Raw genomic sequence first — 19,795 nt, forward strand, 5'->3', positions numbered from 1 at the left:
TTTTACTTATCTCTTGTTCATATCCGACATATGGTTATGCCGGCCCTTATCTGACGAATACCTTTCTCGCTTCAATTTGACTTCTTTGTGCAGAGGTTCTCTCTTCAGCGACGCGAAGACGGGAATTCCCCGGACAAACATTTCGCAGCCCCGCGCAGGTCTATCGACGCTGAAGATCCGGATTCAGAAGACTTCATGCCGATCGCCCATGCCGGCCCTCGACGTACAGAGAGTAAGGATCTCTGACATTCCCTTGTAATGCTTACCATAGTTGTTAGCAAAGTATTTACTCTTGCTTTATCCCGTAAATAGCCGACTCGGGCGAGCCTGCTGCCGAGGCATCGGATGCTGGCGCCGCTGCAGCGCCGGTCCGGGAGAGGTGCGCAGTCTCGAAGCGCGCCGCCGAGAAAGATCTTTCGCGGAATGTGAAGCGGAAGAAAACTGCGGCACGTGGCCCCAAGCCTAAGCCCCTGATCGCCGGGTAAGGCCAATATTATCTCAACCTCTGATGTCAGTTTCTTCTTTTGTTATCAAGCAAGCAACTAACTTTTATTTCTGCAGGGAGGCTCTGATGGCCACGCAATCTCAGACGTGCATTGCGTCTGAGATCCCGGCGGCTCCGTCTCCCCGTGCCGAGGCTTCAAACCCAGCCACGGGTGAGGCCAAAACCGCCGCGGATCCGACATCGCCCGCCCGGGACGTCGGGCCGAGCGTCGACGCCACGGTCGTCGGCCAGACGAAGACTCCTGCGGCCGGAGCCTTGGCAACCAAGGCCGCTCCTTCCTCAGCCGCAGTCGAGACGTCGACAGAGCCGCAAGCCTCGGAGACGCCACGACAGCCAACAACGGGTCCCCAGGAACCCCAAGGACCACAGCCGACTCCGACACCGCCTCCATCTCCATCACAGCCGAAAGCCGCCCAAGTTGCTGCCGCGCGGGCCAAGAAGGCTAAAGGCCCCGCTGCCGCGGCAGGATTGGCAGCTCTGGGTTCCACTGGTCTGCAGCCTTCCGACAGGCATCAAGGGGTTCCCCTCCGGACGACCAGCGGGAACAGCTGGGGGTTACTGGGCCAGTTCGTAATGGACTGGAACAGCGCCGACAGTTACGAGGTGACCTCCAGCACCCTCCAAGCGGCTCGGCAAAGCCCGCTAGTGGGACCTCCACCCGCGGCGACTCCAGGATCGGTGGCCACCCGGATGTACCAAGCAAGGGTGGCCTTGTTTGAGGCCAGCCGATCTGCCGAGGTATGAAGAATTCCTTAAAATATTTTTCTTTCAATTCCAGTATAGTACCCATACTCCTAGTCATCGAGGTTTTGGGCTAGTAAGAATTAGTCGGCCTGAAGCTTATCCCCTTAAAATTTCAAATACTCTCCAGCACTTAGAAATGTCAAACAGTTATTCCCCGAGATTCAGGCCGGGTTTAGGATAGTCGGTCTGAAGCTTTAGAAGCTTCAAACACTTATTGCCCAAGATTCAGGCCGGGTTTAGAATAGTCGGCCTGAAGCTTTAGAAGCTTCAAACACTTATTCCCCGAGATTTAGGCCGGGTTTAGAATAGTCGGCCTGAAGCTTGTAATTGTCGACTTCTTTACTGTACCAAACTTACCAGCGAATTGTTGCTTCGTAGTCCTGCATGAACAAACGCACTGCTACCTTCAAGACTTTGCTTGCAAAGTACAAGAAGCTGGAGGCGGAGAACGAGGCTCTGAAGGCTGACCGCAAGAGACAAAGTAAGTATATTTTATCGGAATAAGATCTTTGTCCGAGTATCAATGTTCGGCAAAGACTAACACTTGTTCTTGTTCACAGCCGGGGACACCGTTCAAGTGGCGGAGCTGTTGAAGCGCGTCGCCGAGGTCCAAGGTAACACTTCATCCCTATTCCGGATTTCATCCATATTAGAAGTCAGCCTCTGTAATATATGTCTGCTAAACAGATGAGAAGACTCGGCTGGCCGAGCAGCATCGGGAGGAAATAACCCGGCTGCAGGCGCCGATTGCGGCGCAGGCCGAGGCGCACCAAATCGAGGTGGGTCAACTCACCTCGGCCCTCTCTTCCTAGGCCGATGAAAAGATCTGCCCGGAAAGTGAGGTGAAAAAGTGCAAGGGTCTAGTTGCCCAACTCGAGACCTGCGCCACTGCCGCCGAGTTGGAAGATGCCGAGAAGACCCAGCTGTTTAAGGTCGTCTAGCTCGAACTCATCAAAATTGACAACATGCTGACAAGTAAGTCACCTTGGTGCAAATCTCCTCATCTGATCATTTGTCCGAGTAATAGCGATAGGGTGCCGAAACTCACTACTATTTGCCTGTCTTTGCCAGAATTCTTCCCTCAATCCCTCGAGGGTGCCGAAGAGGCCGTGAGGACGGCCCGCCGAAAGAAGGATCCACCAGCAGCAGCAGGGGTGCCGTACGAGTATGACTTGGTGGACAACAGCGAAGTCATAGAGGGGATTTCTAACACCGACACACTACTATACCGATATAAGATTACGCAACTAAGCCACGCCGACATACGAAAGATAAATGCAATTCAGCCCTTAAATGATATGGAAGTCCCCGAGTTTCTTTTAAGAACTCGGCGGATAATTTCATTGTCTTAAAACATTCAGCATAAGGAAAAAATGATACAAATACTCAGCTCTCAAGTATAGAATGAAGCAAAGCTACGTTCCATGGCCTCTTGGTCTCCTCGCCTGACCGGTCCATCCTGTCCGCCTTGGGGTCTTGTGCATCTATAAGATAATAGGAATCATTGTGGAGCGCTTTGCTCACAATGAAGAGTCCTTCCCATGGAGGTGATAGTTTGTGCATGCCGGCTGTGCGTTGCACAAGTCAGAGGACAAGATCTCCTTCCTGGAAAACTCGCGGGCTGACCTTTCGGCTGTGATAACGCCTTAGGTGTTGTTGATAGATGGCCGACCGAGATAAAGCCAGTTCTCGTGCTTCTTCGAGCAAGTCGACATCATTTTCTCGGGCCTCTTTTACCTCAGGCTTCCGTATACATGGTTAATCATGGAGAGTCATGTTCAATGTCGGCTGGTACGACATCTTCCACCCCGTATACGAGGAAGAATGGCGTGTAGCCTGTAGAGCGATTGGGAGTCGTCCTGAGACTCCATAGCACGGCCAGGAGTTCGTCCAGCCAGCATCCCGGAGTACGTTCCAATGGCTCAATTAGCCGAGGTTTTATGCCGGCTAAAACCATGTCGTTTGCTCTTTCAACTTGTCCATTGGATTGAGGATGTGCTACGGAAGCGACATCCAGCCGGATTTTCTTCTCCGCACAGAATCGTGTGAAAGGTACCTCCGCGAAGTTCGTTCCATTATCCGTGATGATACTGTGCGGGTACCCGTATCTCAAAATGATATCCTTCAGAAATGACACCGCGGTTTTGCCGTCATACTTTTTTATCGGCTTCACCTCAATCCATTTGGTGAATTTATCGACCATAACCAGGATATGCGTCATGCCTCCTCGCACCCGCTTGAACGGTCCCACCATATCCAAACACTAAACAGCAAACGGCCAAGTGATTAGAATAGTCTTGAGTTCGGATGCCGGCATATGAATCTTGCTAGCATATCTCTGGCAGCCATTACATTTCCTGACTATATCTTCTGCTTCCTACAGTGCACTCGGCCAGTAGAAACCATGTTGGAAAGCTTTGCCCACTAGCGTTCTCGAAGACGCGTGATGACAACACTCACCCTGATGAATATCCCGGAGTATTTCTTGCCCTTCTTTCGGCTCGACGCATCGCTGTAGGACGTTAGTGACGCTCCTCTTGTAAAGCTCGACATTGATGATGGTGTACGCCTTCACCCTTCTCTAAATTTGTCTTGCCGACACCCTCTTCCGGGAGATTCCCATCTTTGAGGTAAGACATTATCGGTTGCGCCCAAGCCGGCACAGGACGAGTAGTGAAGATCGGCTCATCCGGTACATCTATATCCATTGGCTCAATCGCCATTGCTTCTGCCGAATTAAGACACTCAGTCCCCGGGTTACTGGAATTGTTGCCGCTGTCAATGTCCATGGGGGTGCCGTCGGCCTCTGAGCTCGCCGGGATAAATATGGACTCCGATTCTGGTGATAGCTTGATGGATGGTTTGCGCAAATGCTCTAACGCCACACCAGCCGGAATAGCCTGTCGTGTGGAGCCGAGTTTCGACAATGTGTCGGCTGCCTCATTTTCCGTCCGAGGTGTGTGGTGAAATTCACACCCTTCGAAGTGGCCACTGATCTTCTGAACATGGAACCGGTATAGCGCCATGTTGGCGTCCAATGCATCTCAGTTATCGGAAGCTTGCTGGACGACCAGATCGGAATCACCAAAGCATTGAATCCGGCGGACGCCAATTTCTTTCGCCATCTTCAGTCCGTGAACAAGTGCCTCATACTCAGCAACATTGTTGGATGCTGCGACGTGAATTTGCAGCTTCTGCCATAGCATGCTGTCGTGTTGGCATCCTTGGGCAAACCACGCTATGGCTTGCGATTCCACTATCCCTTCGCAGGAATGGCGGAGATTGTTCCACCTGGTTAGGTAATCCCGGTCAGTCTCGTTGTCTCTTTGCTTGCACATGGACAATTGTTGAGGACGATTTGGTCTCTTGTAAGTGATAGTGAAATTGCTGACAAAACCTTCCTCGAAGTCTATCCAGCAATTGATGCTGCCTTCCGGCAAGTTGTTCAGCCATATCATTCCTGGTCCTACCAGCATTTGGGGTACATAACGTATAGCCCATCTGCGGTTGCCGCCTGCCACGCTCACCGCCGTGACATAGTCTTCCAGCCAATTTTTCGGCTTAGTGTTGCCGTCATACGTTCTCGTACCCCTGGACAGCTGGAAACCCGGGGCTGGTCTCTCCCTCATGATCCGATGCGCAAAGTAACGCGGTCCCGGAGGGCCTTGCTCCTCTAGAAGCTCGGACAAATAAATTCTGTCAGGCCGATGTCGGGCATCCAGAGGTGATACTTGTCTGTTCCCAACTCGGGCTCCGAGCGGGCCGAGATTGTCACGCTCTCGCCTGATATAACCCTCATCGCCCATAGCCGAGTACCCGTCATCATAACGATCATACCGGCGATCTTCACCTCGATAGGGGGGGTTGCGCCCGACACCCTGCCGTCCTGCAGCAGTATTGGGTGCCAGACCCCGAGGTCGGTGTCCATGATCAAACGAGTAACGTTCTTGCTGGTCGCGGCGATTGTCGCCGGGACGCAGGCCGCTTTAGCTGTCATCAACCCTTCTGACTATCTGTTTCTCTGCCAGAGCCGGGTCATAACGCTCCAGCTGCTTATTCCGGCCAGAGTTTACGCTTTTGTCCCGTTTGCCACCAGGTGAGGACGCTTGCTTGTCAACGCGACCACCGACGTCTGCAGCCGAGTGAATAACTTGACACATGCCGGGTTTGTCGTGCATTCTCATATACGTCTCATTCTGCTCGTTAGCTGTTTTGAGTAGCTCTTTCACGCGCAGCTGGTGCTGCCGAAGTGTGTCTCCCGTAAGATCGGCAACTCCTCAGCCGCAGTCTCGGCAGCCCTGAGATTTTTGACAGTGGTATTGTATTTCGGCTTCAGTGCCGAGGCAAAAACTTGCCGACGCTGCTGGTGCACCTCTACCATCTCTTGTCATCTCGGCATTCAAGTTCTTACCATGATTACGCACCTCCCCAACTCGGCTAGGGTTAGTAAACGCAGTAGAACTAAAACCATGGGCTTTGTTATACTCACGGAGCGAGATGTCGAGCTGTTGTCGAGCGTGAGCGACATCACCTGCTTCCTTTAGCAGCTTCTAACTCTCCAACTCCAACTCCGTCGGCAGCTGGGCCGGGTTAGCGTTCGACGCTACCGGCGCGGTCAACCGTTCGATGGAGGCCTGGATCTGAGTTGGCTTCGGCGGCAGATTCGATGTGCCGGCTTGAGCGGCGATGTTCTCCGGCTTCTCCAAAGGGAGCTTCGCCGTTCTGCCGGACTTGGTTGGGACCGCGCCACTTCCTGCATCGTCCCTTCCCGCATCGACGCCATGAGCCATCACCATGACCTCCACACGGTCAGCGGGGCAGTCGTCGTTCTGGCCGCGGACCGTGCAGATGGCGGGGGGATCTTCGGCCATCACCACCTGCTCTGGGCACCTGCAGGGACTGTCAGTAGCAATATAAACCTCGTGCGTGCCGAAATTGATAAAGCGGCCTGCACAGGGAAGCGATGCGCCGTTGAAACACCCCGCGTTGTTGTCGATGAAGCCCAGAGAGCCGAATCTCTAGACCAAACCGGAGACCACGCGCTCTCCGGTGACGAGGAAACTTCCCGTCCGGATGAAAACTCCAACCAGCGCCGCTGCTGGCCCCACGGTGGGTGCCAACTGTCGTGATGGTGTCACGGCAGATGCCATAGGATGGCTTAACTTGGGGCCGATGGACGATGGAGGATCCGAAGGAGGGAGGATGTGAAGAGAAACACGCACAAGTTGCACAAGCACACACGGATTTACCCAGGTTTGGAGCCCTCTTGCCGAGGTAAGACTCCTATTCCTACTTTATTGTATTAACCGAGATAGAGAAGCTCTACAATGACGCTCCTTGAGCTGTATTCTTGAAGAAGAAGAAGGAGGAGGAGGAGGAGGAGGATGAGAAACCCTAAAGGTCTAAGTGCAAACCCCCTTTCTACAGAGGTGTAAGGTTCTATTTATAGGCCGCCCATGTCACACTTACATGTGGACCGAGTCTAACGCCATCTTCTTTGGGGGCCGCCAGGCATGCGGCTTGGTTCCCTCCGGGTGGCACCGTGGGGGACAAGACAATTTTACTTTTCCCTAACACCCTGCAGAAAGTATCGCTATCCTCTGCGGGCTTCCGTCAGAAATTCTTTTTCGGTGCTTTCTCTCTGCAGTTGTCTGGCATCGGTACGTAAGCGTTGACCGCTTTTCCTGAGATGATGATGGCGCTGCTTTACTTTGCACCGCATGGTCAGGATAAGACCGTTGAGAGATCTCGACGAAAAACGCTCGTCCTTATTCTGCAAACTCATAAGACAAAATTGTCATGCCAGCTTAGTATATATGCCGGCATATATAATTATGCCAGCCTTGCCTCCGTCATCGTGGCTAGAATTGTGTCGTCGCGACGCTGCCCGGTGTTGGCCCGACAGGCACGAAGAACACGGAAAATAAACACCGACAACGCTCGATTTCAGCAGTGATTGGCGCATGAGTTCCGCGTTAGTGCTGCCGCCGGAGAAGCGTTTTCTCAGCGCGCGCCTGGGCCTCTCATGAACTCATCTAGGTCAACGCTTATTTGGGCCGTAATGTAATATGGGAACGCCCTTCCGTCCGTGCCCACATACAGCCTGCTTGTTTGTTGTGGATAGAACAAGAAACCGTATCCTCGCCGAGGGCTTCTTCTCCTGTGGGCTGCCGCTCTGCAAGCCCAGAGATGATTAACGCAACGTCAGCGGCGCGTGCAGCAGGGCGGGCCTGCATCCTGTGGGCTGTTTGGTTGCCATCTTGGGCTCCATGCCTGATAACGGCACGAAGGTTTGATACTTCTCCCCTGGCCAGGCACGCATCCGTATGTGTTGTTTGATTGATGTCTGCGTCTGAAGATGCTTAGTTTTCCGGTCCAAGACAAAAGTGAACATGTGGCTGCGTGTTTCTCTAATTAAGGTGAAATTAGTGCTCATTCAGCTGCTGCCGGTGCTCAATTTTGGAGGCCTCAGCGAGGCTAAACAAAATGCATTCTGTCAGTCCAGGCTAAGGGTGGTGTCAGATTGGCCAGGCCAGGCTAGCTATATTTCTCAGGCCACAAACCAAACAACTTTCAGGCATAACCCAGGGAAATTTAGGCACCATGTTTTGAGGGCGCAAACCAAACAGCATGTGGTTATACATGTTTTCCCGTTCGAGAAGAGACCGGTGGAGTCCCGTGGACTGTCCACTGTACGTGTGATCCTCGGTCTGGTGTCTACCATATGGCCTGTAGCGGTTACAACATGCACCGGTTTTGCGGTGGCTCGGTGGTTCGCGATGGTGAGCCACGGTAGGCCGGCAGGTCTGTTTTAGAAAAAATAAATCACATTTCATTATTTTGTTAGAAATGGGATGATGCAATCACGAATTAATTTTGGGTAAAGAAAGTATCTAACCAATACCAAGAACATGGGAATTGAATTGCATAACTTTCTCAAGACGTTAAATGAAAAATAAAAAACAGTACGTATAAAAATGGCCAAAAGTGCTCCTGGAACGTTTCTTATGACCTAATCAACTCGAACTTAACATTTTCGTACAAGCATGGTACTAGTGTGCTACTAGTTCCGCTGGTCAGTATACGCTACTTTCACGTGCGGTGCCTAAATCCTTAGTGAATCATTCCTACATCTTGGCACATCGAAAAGAAATTCAGATTTTATTATATCGATAAGAGTACTCTATCAATCGGTAAGGTACTATACCAACTTAGAAACATATGTTCACTTGAATCCACGGGCCTCGCTGCCTCGCAGCATCATTGCCCTACTAACTCGAATTGTTTAACAATGGTGCTTATCACTTTATCAGCATTTGGTGACGGTGCATCGGACGAGGACGAGAACAAGACGAGCTAATCCGAAGGAGCAGCGAAAGAGGGCTCAACGAGTGTTGGCGTTGTTATCCGGAGGAAGCTAACCCAGAGACAAGGCTTCACATCATCGACCCTACTACTCATGTCCCATTGGCCGTTGTTGTTTTAAACGCGAACATTTTATTTTCTTTCCTGTATTCTTTCTTCTTCCTTATGATTCGTCAGAGGAAGCAATGATCCTCGTTCCATTTTTCTATATCGTACGTTTGGCATTCATTGAGATACCTAAATTTCACAGGGGAACAATGCATCTTCTGAACTTAACAATATATAAACTTAGTCTATCCATATGTTATTTTTCGATTCACTAGCTAGTGAGCATTGTTTTCGTTCCACTATTTTTTTCTCATGAAAAACTGTAGGGGAAACCCGCAAAACCCACAACTCCACCACCACCACACAAAGATGTGTTTCTCTATCTGTGCATAGCTTAGAACTTTTGTCAGTAACGGAAACTTCGTTGACATCGATGCGATATCAATTCATACAATTTGCAAAAATGCACATGGCAACATAATGCATTACAATATTCTAGGGAATAATAATAACGAAGTACTCCCTATGTTCTAAAATACAAATGTCCTAGTTTGTCCTATGTCAAATTTCTTAAAGTTCGATCAAGTTTATATATAGAACAACCTACCAACATCCTGAACTCGAAAATATTTTTATTAAATCTAACATGATATTTCATGGTCTACCTTTTTGATATTGTAAAGATTAATATTTTTTTCATAGTGTTGATCAAATTTAAATAAGTTTGAATTGGAACAAAGCTAGTACATCTTATTTTTTGGAACCGAGGGAGCATAAAGAACAAAGAAAAAGGACTAGCTTTTGTCCGAGGTCTACGGTCATCCATGCGGGGTAAACAGTTCTCTGATCAATTGCTCTAGCTGAAGGTAGCTAAATCCTGATCCTCTGGATGAAAAGAGCCTAGTCAATATATTTATATTCTCAACACTTCCCCTCACGTCTAGGTTATTTTAGTCCCTAGCGTGGGTTCAGTGTAGGCCGCATGATTTTTTTTAATACTGCGTGAGCAGAGTCACGCAGGGTCGTGAAAAGAATCACATTTGTGCAAAAAATGAGTACATTATCATGAACTATGGCATAGAAATGGACAAAACTTTGGTCATTTGGTTTAAAAACCTAAAGTTCAACTATGAGAAATAACAAGATCGTACTACATAGGTCATTTTTCAAATGTTACCATCTGATATTATTTTTCCAGTATGTTAATCAACAAAAAAATAAGACTTCAAGAAAAAGAATCACATTTCTCTGATTTTTTATGAAATAGTTATGACTTTTTCAATCTTCAAATGTCTCCGGGGCTCATCAGTGGCGGGTCTAGATTTCAGGCCCACCACTGATGTGTTTTTTTTTAATTTTGTTATTTTTCACATCAAACCATTAGTGACGGGTCTCCCGAGCCCGTGACTGATGAGTGGTCATGAGTGACGGGTTCTACGTGCCCGTTACTGATGACCCCTTATCGGGCATACCACGCCCGTCACCGATAAGGGGTCATCAGTGACGTGCTCGGTATGCCCGTTACTGATGACTCGTCACATATATACTGTTTTGTAGTAGTGTTCAGCCATTTCAGTGGTACTGTTTATTTTTTAAAAATAAAAATTTAAAGCTCGGCAGCTGTGCCCTCGGTGTTTTAGCTTAGAATTGCTTGGAGGCACTTTCAGTTCAGAAATTGCAGAAGGAAAGATGTGGAATTAAAATTTAACGTGTTGCTATTTCATCATGCAAGTAGATGCAGGGAACTTTGTATATACGTTTTGTTCATACGTATTCACTTATCTTAATCTGCATGGCACGCTGGCCGAGCATGTACTAGTCATGTAACTGGCCGTGATTGTTTAGCCTGGTTGTTCTAGTCTGGTTCTGCACAAGTTGTACTACAGTATTCCTTTCGGTGTGCGGTGCTGGTACCAATCTCGCCTGTTGGAAAGCACTATGGCCCAAACCACGGGTACACCGTACATACATATCTTCAGGGTCAAATGGTCAATATACATGCATAAGCGACTAATACGGGTGCAATACATTATGGAGAATGTGTATCAGCACACCATTTATATATGCGTGGAATAAAACGTGCAGTGTGTTCAGATTCAAGCGTAAGAGATGTGTATATACAAATGTCACTGTATCAATAGAAGATCTATCTACTGGTCAAGTTGTATTATTCATTCGCGGTTCACACGGCGAAGATAATGTTAACCAAGCAAGCACCGCCTAGGCACCGCTGGCGAAGATATGTACGCATGACACTATGACAGTATAATCGTAGCTTAGCAATGGAAGAATGTCCTCATCTCTGCAACCAGGAACGCGTTTTTCACGAGAGCGATGGCCAGGATATATAGGAAATCAATTGATCGACCTGGACCATCATGCATAAGTAAATTTAATACTAGGACGAATTTAATATCTAATCCTCCCCATCAGTGAGCGAGATCGACCTGCACGGCTGGAAATCATCAGTCTCGCGAAACATATCCGCTGCACAAAAAAGGATATTCACCGATCGAACAGCCTTGTGCATCATGCTTTTGCCGGTACACGTGACGCAGTAGCCCTGAATTAGTCGAGATCTGTACTAATTCTCCTTTGCGAGATTCCACGCGGAGATGCCGGTGCGAGGCATATCCGCCGGAGGAGGCAGGTACCGAGGCACCGATCAAGCCGCAGAGGAGGAAGCGTCCGTTCCCCGCTGCGGCGGCCCGGCGGCGCTGTCCCCAGCATCGCCGCGCGGATGACCGCAACACGCCAACACGAACCCAATCATGCCAGCGTGGAGAGGGGGCCCCGTCGTGGAATTATTGGAGTCCCCCCGACACGGGAGAGGCGAGGGGTAGCTGTGGGATCGCCTTTGGCCTGGATCCTGGGCAAAGTTGTGTGCCGTTTTGCTATTCTGCTAGCCTGTTCTTGATCTGCGCAATAAAAGGTTATAACCAGGCTGTTGTTCTTTTCTTCTTCTAGTTGGGACACTTCTGATCAGACTTCTGATCAGGATACTGTGGACCTAACACACGATATGGTTTGTTGCGAGAAAAAGGCACATAACTTTCATGGAATTATGGAAACTCTGATGTGGTGATGACCCTTTTACAGAGAGTTAGTACTAGTGTTGTTTGGTTGTTGTGTATCGTAGTAGAAAGCACAGATTATAGTGGAACAAGTTGTGTACTCCGTATGACATTGTTTTTGAGACAGTCATCCGGCCGGGACAACCCCCGCGCATAGAATCCGGCTTGGAACCTGACGTGGATCCGTGCTGTTCCCGTGCGCCAATCAACAAGCGGGCCCTACTCCCCCTGTCTCCAATCCATCGCCTCATCTACAATGTCGCCAGGCCCCATCCCACAGTACCCACAAGGCTTCACCGCTGCCTATTCTCCACGTCCGGCCCCCGACGCTCCCGGCGACCCATATTTAAAGCCACGCCGGGTCGACCCAGTCGGAGAGCACCTTGAGCTAACACAGCTGAGCACACCATAGAATTGGATTAGCCTCCCCTGTGGCGATCGATCAAAGGAGCCAACATAGATCAGAACCTGAAACACACACCCACACAAGAAGAGATGGTTATGGGAGAGGCGATGGATAGCGACATGAGCTTGTCGAACATGGTGTTGAGCTTCCTGGAGGAGGGAGAGACGGAGAGATGGCCGGAGAACGACGACGGAGACGAGGAGGAGGGATCCTGCGGCGGCGATACCGCCGAGAGCAAGGCCTTCTGGCAGGCCCAGCACTCCCAGCTCCATGTAAGTGGTTTTAATTTTCTCCTCCTTTCACCGACCAATTCGTCAGTCTGCGCCAGTGTTCATTGATTGATCGGGGCAATTCTTTGGATTGCAATCTGCACTACCTATCTCCTGACCTGAATCCTGATCAAGAGACGCCATATATGTATGTACACAGGAGGCTTTGGCCAAGAGCAGCACCGTGGAGAGCAGGATACGAGCGGACACAGAGGAAGCCCTGGAGAAGATGCGCGCCGCGGGCGGCGTCTGCTCCTGCGCGAGACGGGCCGCGGCCGGGGACTGCCGGAGCTGCCTGCTACGGCACGTCGCCGAGCAGCTGCGCGGCGCCGGGTACAACAGCGCTATCTGCAAGTCCAAGTGGGCACGGTCGCTGGACATCCCTTCAGGTAATAGATTGGTTGCTTTCAACGTATTCCCTTTTTCGAAAGCCAAATTCAGACTGCGTAATCAAAGAGCTGACAGTCCCAGAAGGAAAAGAGCATAGGAACGAGCCACTTTAGAGCTCTGGCACCACTCCGTTCGACCTATCGGCTCCCCAATGCTTAACCGGACGGACTGATTCTATAGTTCTGTTCTAGTAGAAACTTGATATAACGGTTAGCCTGATCCGCATGCCTCGTTGCCTGTGTGGAGTAGGACGCCTGACTAATTTGTTGCACCAATTCGAGGGACCTTGCTACTCTTGGGTAGTCAAAGATTTGGCCCCTCTCTAGAGTGTTTCCTTTTGTTCTAACTGTTGAGAGCTGAAAACCAGAGAGCATATTCCCGGAGTAACCATAACCAGTGCTAAAAAACACGATAAACTTGCTACCCCTACAGCCACATGTGAGGCTCACATGGACACAGTCATCATCCGTCTACAAAAACACGCCGATACAGCAAGTAAATGTCAGGCACCGGTCACCGTCTCCATTATTTCCTGACCGCCTGTGTGACAAGAACTTGCAACAGCCGTTCCAACCTGACAAGTCCACATCATGCAACTCCGCCCGAGCCCGACCAGATGTGCACACAAATTAATTCCACCACGTTTAACTGCTGGCTCAAATTAAGCACTCCCAAACCCGTGCACGACACCAACGAGACGTGCCAAACAAAAACCCAAGACCGAAGCTGAACGTTTTTCTTCTTTTCTCTTTTTTTCCTGTGTGACGTGCAGGCGAGCACAGCTACGTGGACGTGGTGGTGCAGACGCGGAACGGCAAGGCGGTGCGGGTGGTGGTGGAGCCGAGCTTCCGGGCCGAGTTCGAGGTGGCGCGGGCCGGGGCCGGGTACCGGGCCCTGGTGGCCGCGCTGCCGGAGGCCTTCGTGGGCCGGGCCGAGAGGCTGCGCGGGGTGGTCAAGGCCATGTGCGCCGCCGCCAAGCAGTGCATGAAGGAGAACAACATGCACCTGGGCCCCTGGAGGAAGCACAAGTACATGCAGTCCAAGTGGCTCGGCACGGCCACCCAGCGGGAAGAGGCCGCGGCGGCCGTGGAGTACGCGGTGGCGGTCGGCGCCTCGCCGGAGAAGCAGCCCAAGTTCAGGGCGTCCATGCTCAGCTTCGACTTCGGCCGGGCCCCCGTGGTGGTTGTGTGAGCAATGCATGGCGCATGGCAACAAATTTGAAAATGTAATGTATGATGCTTGTAGATTAGGAAATTGCAAGTTAATTCATGGACTGTTCTTGAAGGAGAGAGATCAACTGCATGTGGGGTGATTAAAATTAAAGAAGAAGTATGTATATATTCCATCTCTGAATTTCTATAGCAACTGGTTTGACAGTTGCCACCCATCATTTGGTCTAGAATTCTGAAATACAATTTAGATTTATAACTTGTTTGGTTGGCACGGGATTGGCTACAAGAATTTAATTTGAAATTTCATGAAATCACACTATAACTAATCTCAATTTCTCGATAAAAGTCATCATTTCTCTAGATATTCTCTTTCACTCTACAAATCCATGTGGTAAGGAAACATGATTTTTGAACTCGAAATTCAAATTCAACCGAATGAAACGAAATGAGGGATGCCAAACAAGCTGTAGGAGTCTAGATTTCTTCCATTAACTTCAAAACAATACAAATCACGTTCATAGCTACTCACTCCGTTCATAAATACTTGTCGTGGTTTTAGTGCAATTTGCACTAAAACCACGACAAGTATTTAGGAATGGAGGGAGTATAAATTATCTGCCTTAAACGTGCAAAACATGTTCGAGAAGAAAATAAAAATCAGACATATAAAAATACAAGATGGTCTTACAAGATAAAGACACATATAATGATCACAGAATTCTAGGTTAAAAAAAACACTGATTATAAGAAAATAGGTACCATGCCCATTTTGAGGGTGAAGACATGTTCTTTTAGTAACAGAAATATCACACCAAAAACAAAATCAATAAATAGAGAACATTATGTATACAAAATGAATCAGAGAATAATACTCCCTCTATTTCTTAAAGATTGGTATATTAGCTTTCATTAAGACAAGACTTTGACCACAAATTATTATGTTAAAGTGTGGTTTATATGACATGAAACCACAAGTATCATGAAGTACTTTTGATAACGAATCTGGCGATACTAATTTCATGTCATATAAATCACACCTTGACATAATAATTTGTGGTCAAAGATTTGTCTTAATAAAAACTAATGTGACTTTAAGGAACGGAGGGAGTACCAATTAAAGGAGATAATAAGTATAGTTAGAGCCTGCTAAGTATACCAGTCATTAAGGAAAATATATAATAATGTTTGTCCACATTTGTGAAAATACAATTACGAAATTAGATTAAAGATATTGGATGGCTCAGCTCAAAAGTATCCCAACTAAGATTTTAGGATTGGTCTTGGAAAATCTAGATTATCGCAAGAGTCTGTAGGGGAGGGGTGGAAATGAATCTTTTCCCTAAAGTAAACTATCCACTTAAATTATAGTTAATGAGAGGAGCATATGCTTCCAAATTTATGGCACGGCAAATTAACAACTTAAGCAGAGAATCAGATGTGTGGCTGCATAATCTCAAAGTCTGTAAGCAGATGGTATAGCAACTGAAACGATATGCCATTCCACCAACCAATAATGTCTACTCCTCCGTTTCATAATTTTTGTCTCAAATTTGACCAAAAGTGGATATATCTATTCCTAAAAGTGTCTAGATACATGTATTTCGACAATAATGTCCAGAGAGAGAGCATGCTCCTCAGCTCCTGTACACGTTTCAATAAAAGGAAGAAACATTAAATTCACCTACATGATATGCTCTGTTACTGATACACTAGGCAACGAACAGTAGGTGTTCAGACTGATATGCAAAACCTGACCAAGTTATCATAGTCCCCGTTCCTAAATTTTTGTCGTTGTTTTAGTACAAATTTAAACTAAACCAACGACAAGAATTTAGAAACGGATGGACTATAAAAAGGTAGATATGAAACAACTTTCGTTCTGCGAATAAGTAAGAGTTTTGCATCGTTTTATTGATGTCGTGTTCTTGAAATATTTGTAATCACTTGCCATGCCAGCATATGCTTCTGTTCTTTACACCATAGACATCTCGCTGTGTTCAGAACTTCAGATTACCATGCCAAATCTTAGATATCCAAATATCAAATTAGTACCCAGGACAGAGAGTTTTAAAAGAAAGGCCACATGAATTCTCTCAGTATTTACAAGGGCTTAATGAATGAGTCGTTGGCGACAGACCAATAAACAGAAGAACAAATACATTTGTCAGGGAGATTGGCAGATTGCTATGCATATTCTGGCACCACTCACCAAACAGTATATAAAAGGCGAAAGAAAAGATGAAAAGATGCAAGGTTGAAGCCAGACAAGTAGTACTTACCGTGCTATGAAACAATGGAGACAAACAAATTGTACACTTCTTTGTTAAATACCAAAAGGAACTTTTGATAATTACATTCTGAAGACTACCTAGAACAGGTTTCAAAGGGGGAGGAACAGTCACAGCAGTTTTGGTGGTGGGGGTCCAGAGAGGTCATGATGATGGCTATGCTTGAGCTTGTGGACCCAGTGGGCTAACCATTTCTTGTGATCGTGAGTCTCCTGGCAATTTGAGCTTGGCATGTTGTCGAGTGTCCCGTCTCGATCAAGAAACATCTTGAACTTCTCCAATAACTGAACTATTTGCCAGAATTCAGGCCTTTTATCTGGTTGCAAGGCCCAGCACTGCTCGATCAGAAGCCGTAATGCTGCTGGACAGCTAACAGGGATGGTTGGCCTCACATTCTGGAACAATAAAAAGGAAAATTGTGTTGGCCATTTTTGTAGTGTTGACCATATAATTGCGCACAAGGAACGGAGTAAAAAACAGTGGCAGATAGGAATTAGACAAGTGCATACCTTGTCAAAAACAGCAAAGGCTGCTTGGAATGGAGTAAGGTCATCATAAGGCACCGAGCCAGTAAGCATTTCCCACAAGATCAAACCGAAGCTGTAAACGTCAACCTTTCGGCCGTAGGGTTTGTGCTTCATCATCTCCGGAGCCATCCATCTGAAGGTCCCAGGGTCGTTCGCCAGAGGGTCGCAGTACGCTTCTTCACAGGCTATACCAAAATCAACAATTTTGGCGCAGCATTCTCCGTCGAATATGATGTTCTCCGGTTTCACGTCACGATGGACAACTCCTTGCGAGTGGATGTATGCCATGCCGTGTGCGATATCCAAGCCAACTGAAATGATCTTCTCTAAAGGCAGAGATTTGTGCTCTTGCTTGTGTAAGAACGCTCTTAATGAACCACCGGAAAGGAACTCAGTGAGGACGCAAAAGACTGGCGGACTGCTGCATGCTCCAACAAGCTACACAAACAAATAATGATTTTTTTTGTCAAGATGGAACACAGAGATGAGATCTAAAGAACTTAATTTCCTTGCAGAAACTACGAGTTACAGGTTACACGACTGCTCGACCTATACAATTTTATATATCGAATCGAGTAAGTAAAAATCTATTGATAATTGACCTAAGAAACCGATTTAAGCACAGGCAGCCAAAGTAAACTAACAATCACAGAAGTAAATTACAACTAGCTAGTATGGACTATGGAGGTTGATGCTAAAAGATACTGACATGGAGACTCATGAAGTTACCTTAATGACGTTACGATGATGGAGATGGGACAGCATGGTAATCTCCGTGCTGAACTGTTTCTCAAGCTGAGCTGACAACTCTGCCTCTTCTTCGTCATCAGGCAGTCTGATGAACTTGACAGCAACAGGCTGCTCCTGGTAGATTCCATGGAACAAACGGCTGTGCGCTCCGGACGCAAACCTATGCCCAATGAGCAGCTGCGAGCGATCCACAGACCATTTCTCGAGCACCTTCAGTGCAGCAGCCTTTGCCGCCCGTCCATTGTCCCTGCACTCCTTCCTGTGTTTCACCTTGCCCGGAGCCCTCGCCGGCTCAACGACGGGAGACGCCCGTGGTGGAGACAAAGATTTCCGACGCGGCGGTGGAGTGGAGAATCTCTTGCTCTCTGATTTGGCCTCCTTGAACACTTGAGGAACGGGACGACTTGGGATAGGGGATCTCGCCCTCAGCATCGGTTGCCGGCCGTCGCCGATGATCTTGAGCGATGAGCTGCGCGCTGGCGGCGCATCAAAGGCCGGCATTTTCTCGCTTGGGAAAGGAGAAGGGCTGGAGCACACCCTTTGCAGCCTCAAGCTCTGCTCGTCGGGATGGAAGGAGAACTCGAGAGGCACAGGGATTTCAGCCTTCGATTCCTGGACCTCGGGTTGGCAGCAAACGTCGACGAACAGATTGCTCCCTTTCGTCCCGTTCCCAGAGCTGTCTTCTTGCTTGGTCAGTGCCTGCTGCGAGGGGAGGCCAGGATCGCTGGCCTTGTCGTGCTGCGCCGGTTTGCCGTTCGAGGACGAATCCTTGGGCTGGGCGCTCGACGACCTTGATCTTAGAACAGAGGAATTCGCCGAGTTGGTGGCCGAAGAAGTTTTCGTCTTGGGCTCAAAGTTCAAGCCGTGGAGCTTGAACCCCGAATCCGACCCTTTCTGCTTGAGCGCCGCCCCGCGGTTGAACTGCTCGACGAAGGCACCGAACTGCTCCCTGCCCGAGTTCGACCGGACGACGGAGTGGGAGAATCTCGTCCGCCGCACCCACGAGTAATCCTCGTCGTCCATCTATCTCCTCAATGCGACCGAGATCCCCTCCTTGCCGCGGATTAAGGGGGAAGTGGGTTACAGGAACCTCGATGAGAAAAACCCGGATCCTAGAACATCCCACAGGTCGTTGAACAGACGCCACATTTGCCCTCTTCTTATGGCATGCCGAATCTCCTGCCCGTCGGATTGCGCTGCGTAGTCCGGGTCAGATTGCAGACCCGCAAACACCTGAATCAATTCAAAAGCAAACACTCTGAAATCAATCTGGAATTCTCAAGTCGCCAAACGTGAACAAAACAACGCTTCGGATTGGTCAAAGCCACGTTTTTATTTTTCAGATAATGCAAGAGAACGTCTCCCCCGGACTCAAAGCCACGGTTTTGAAACGGAAGAAGGATAGGATCAAACGGCAAACCGTGCAGGTAAAGTATAAAGGGCGGAAAAGAAAAACAGAGGCGTGCAAGAACCATCACATGCAGGGAAGAAAGGGGGAGCCAAAGCAAGAGACGTGAATCCGAGGCAGGAAGCAATCGGGAAACCCCAGAATTCGAATTCCGTTTGCACGCCACACACAAGCACTCTCCTTGACGCAACAGGTATCGAAATCGAAAAGGAGCTGCTCTTCCTAATAATCCGAAACCAAGAACCGTTAACAGCGGCTTACCCGATCGGAAGAAACAGCCGAATCCAAACCGAAGCGGAGGAGGAGCCAGCCAAGGCAAGAACGTAGGCGTGGGTGGAGGCCGGGGAGCAGCAGCAGCGACGTGGTCAGCCGGAACGGGGGAGGGAAAGAAGAATCGGGACGACGCGGTCCCGAGAGAGGACGTGGGTGGACGTTGGAAGGGACGGGAATGGAATTTGGCCGGAGGGGGTAGAGAATGTTGCGACGGAGGCACGGGACGTTGCAATCAATCGCTCAACGAATCCTGCTGCTGCTGCTGCGAGGTATGGGGGGGGGGGGGGAGGCGTCCCCTGGCCCGGGCACCAATCCGAACCCTCTTTTTTTCCTTTGCCCTTCTCTCCTTTCGTGTGCGTCCGTCCTGTGCGTTGTGGGTGAAACTGAAAGGGAGAGAGGATGGGTACGAATCCTCCCTCTGCGTTGTAAAAGAAAACAGAACTGGCTGGGATCGGGGATGGAGTTGGACTTCTCCTATAATACTACTTTAGGGATTAGAGTACTTTTTTATCGGTCAATTATTAGAGACGACTTTAGGATTAGACTAGTAGTAATACGGAGGTGTTTCTGGTGAGA

General features: G+C 48.7%; 2 protein-coding genes and 1 pseudogene across 2 annotated transcripts; 1 reads left to right on the plus strand and 2 right to left on the minus strand.

Annotated features, from left to right (window-relative positions):
• Window positions 1–2,800: 2,800 nt before the first annotated feature.
• Window positions 2,801–4,275, minus strand: LOC112270760 (annotated as a pseudogene).
• Window positions 4,276–12,003: 7,728 nt separating this feature from the next.
• LOC100820998 lies at window positions 12,004–14,231 on the plus strand. Its single transcript, XM_003567061.3, has 3 exons — window positions 12,004–12,414; window positions 12,572–12,800; window positions 13,574–14,231. Exons 1-3 carry the CDS (start codon window positions 12,232–12,234, stop codon window positions 13,990–13,992), a joined length of 831 nt encoding a protein of 276 aa, XP_003567109.1. The 5' UTR covers window positions 12,004–12,231; the 3' UTR covers window positions 13,993–14,231.
• Window positions 14,232–16,038: 1,807 nt separating this feature from the next.
• Window positions 16,039–19,637, minus strand: LOC100832332 (tyrosine-protein kinase abl-1). The gene is made up of 4 exons (XM_003569752.4): window positions 19,208–19,637; window positions 17,518–18,771; window positions 16,771–17,226; window positions 16,039–16,656 (listed from the first exon to the last, which is right to left on the minus strand). The coding sequence occupies exons 2-4, from the start codon at window positions 18,559–18,561 to the stop codon at window positions 16,372–16,374; spliced, it is 1,785 nt and encodes a 594-aa protein (XP_003569800.1). The 5' UTR covers window positions 18,562–18,771; window positions 19,208–19,637; the 3' UTR covers window positions 16,039–16,371.
• Between the last annotated feature and the right edge of the window lie 158 nt (window positions 19,638–19,795).

This window comes from Brachypodium distachyon, chromosome 2 (assembly GCF_000005505.3).
Source record: "Brachypodium distachyon strain Bd21 chromosome 2, Brachypodium_distachyon_v3.0, whole genome shotgun sequence".
Lineage (NCBI taxonomy): Eukaryota > Viridiplantae > Streptophyta > Magnoliopsida > Poales > Poaceae > Brachypodium > Brachypodium distachyon.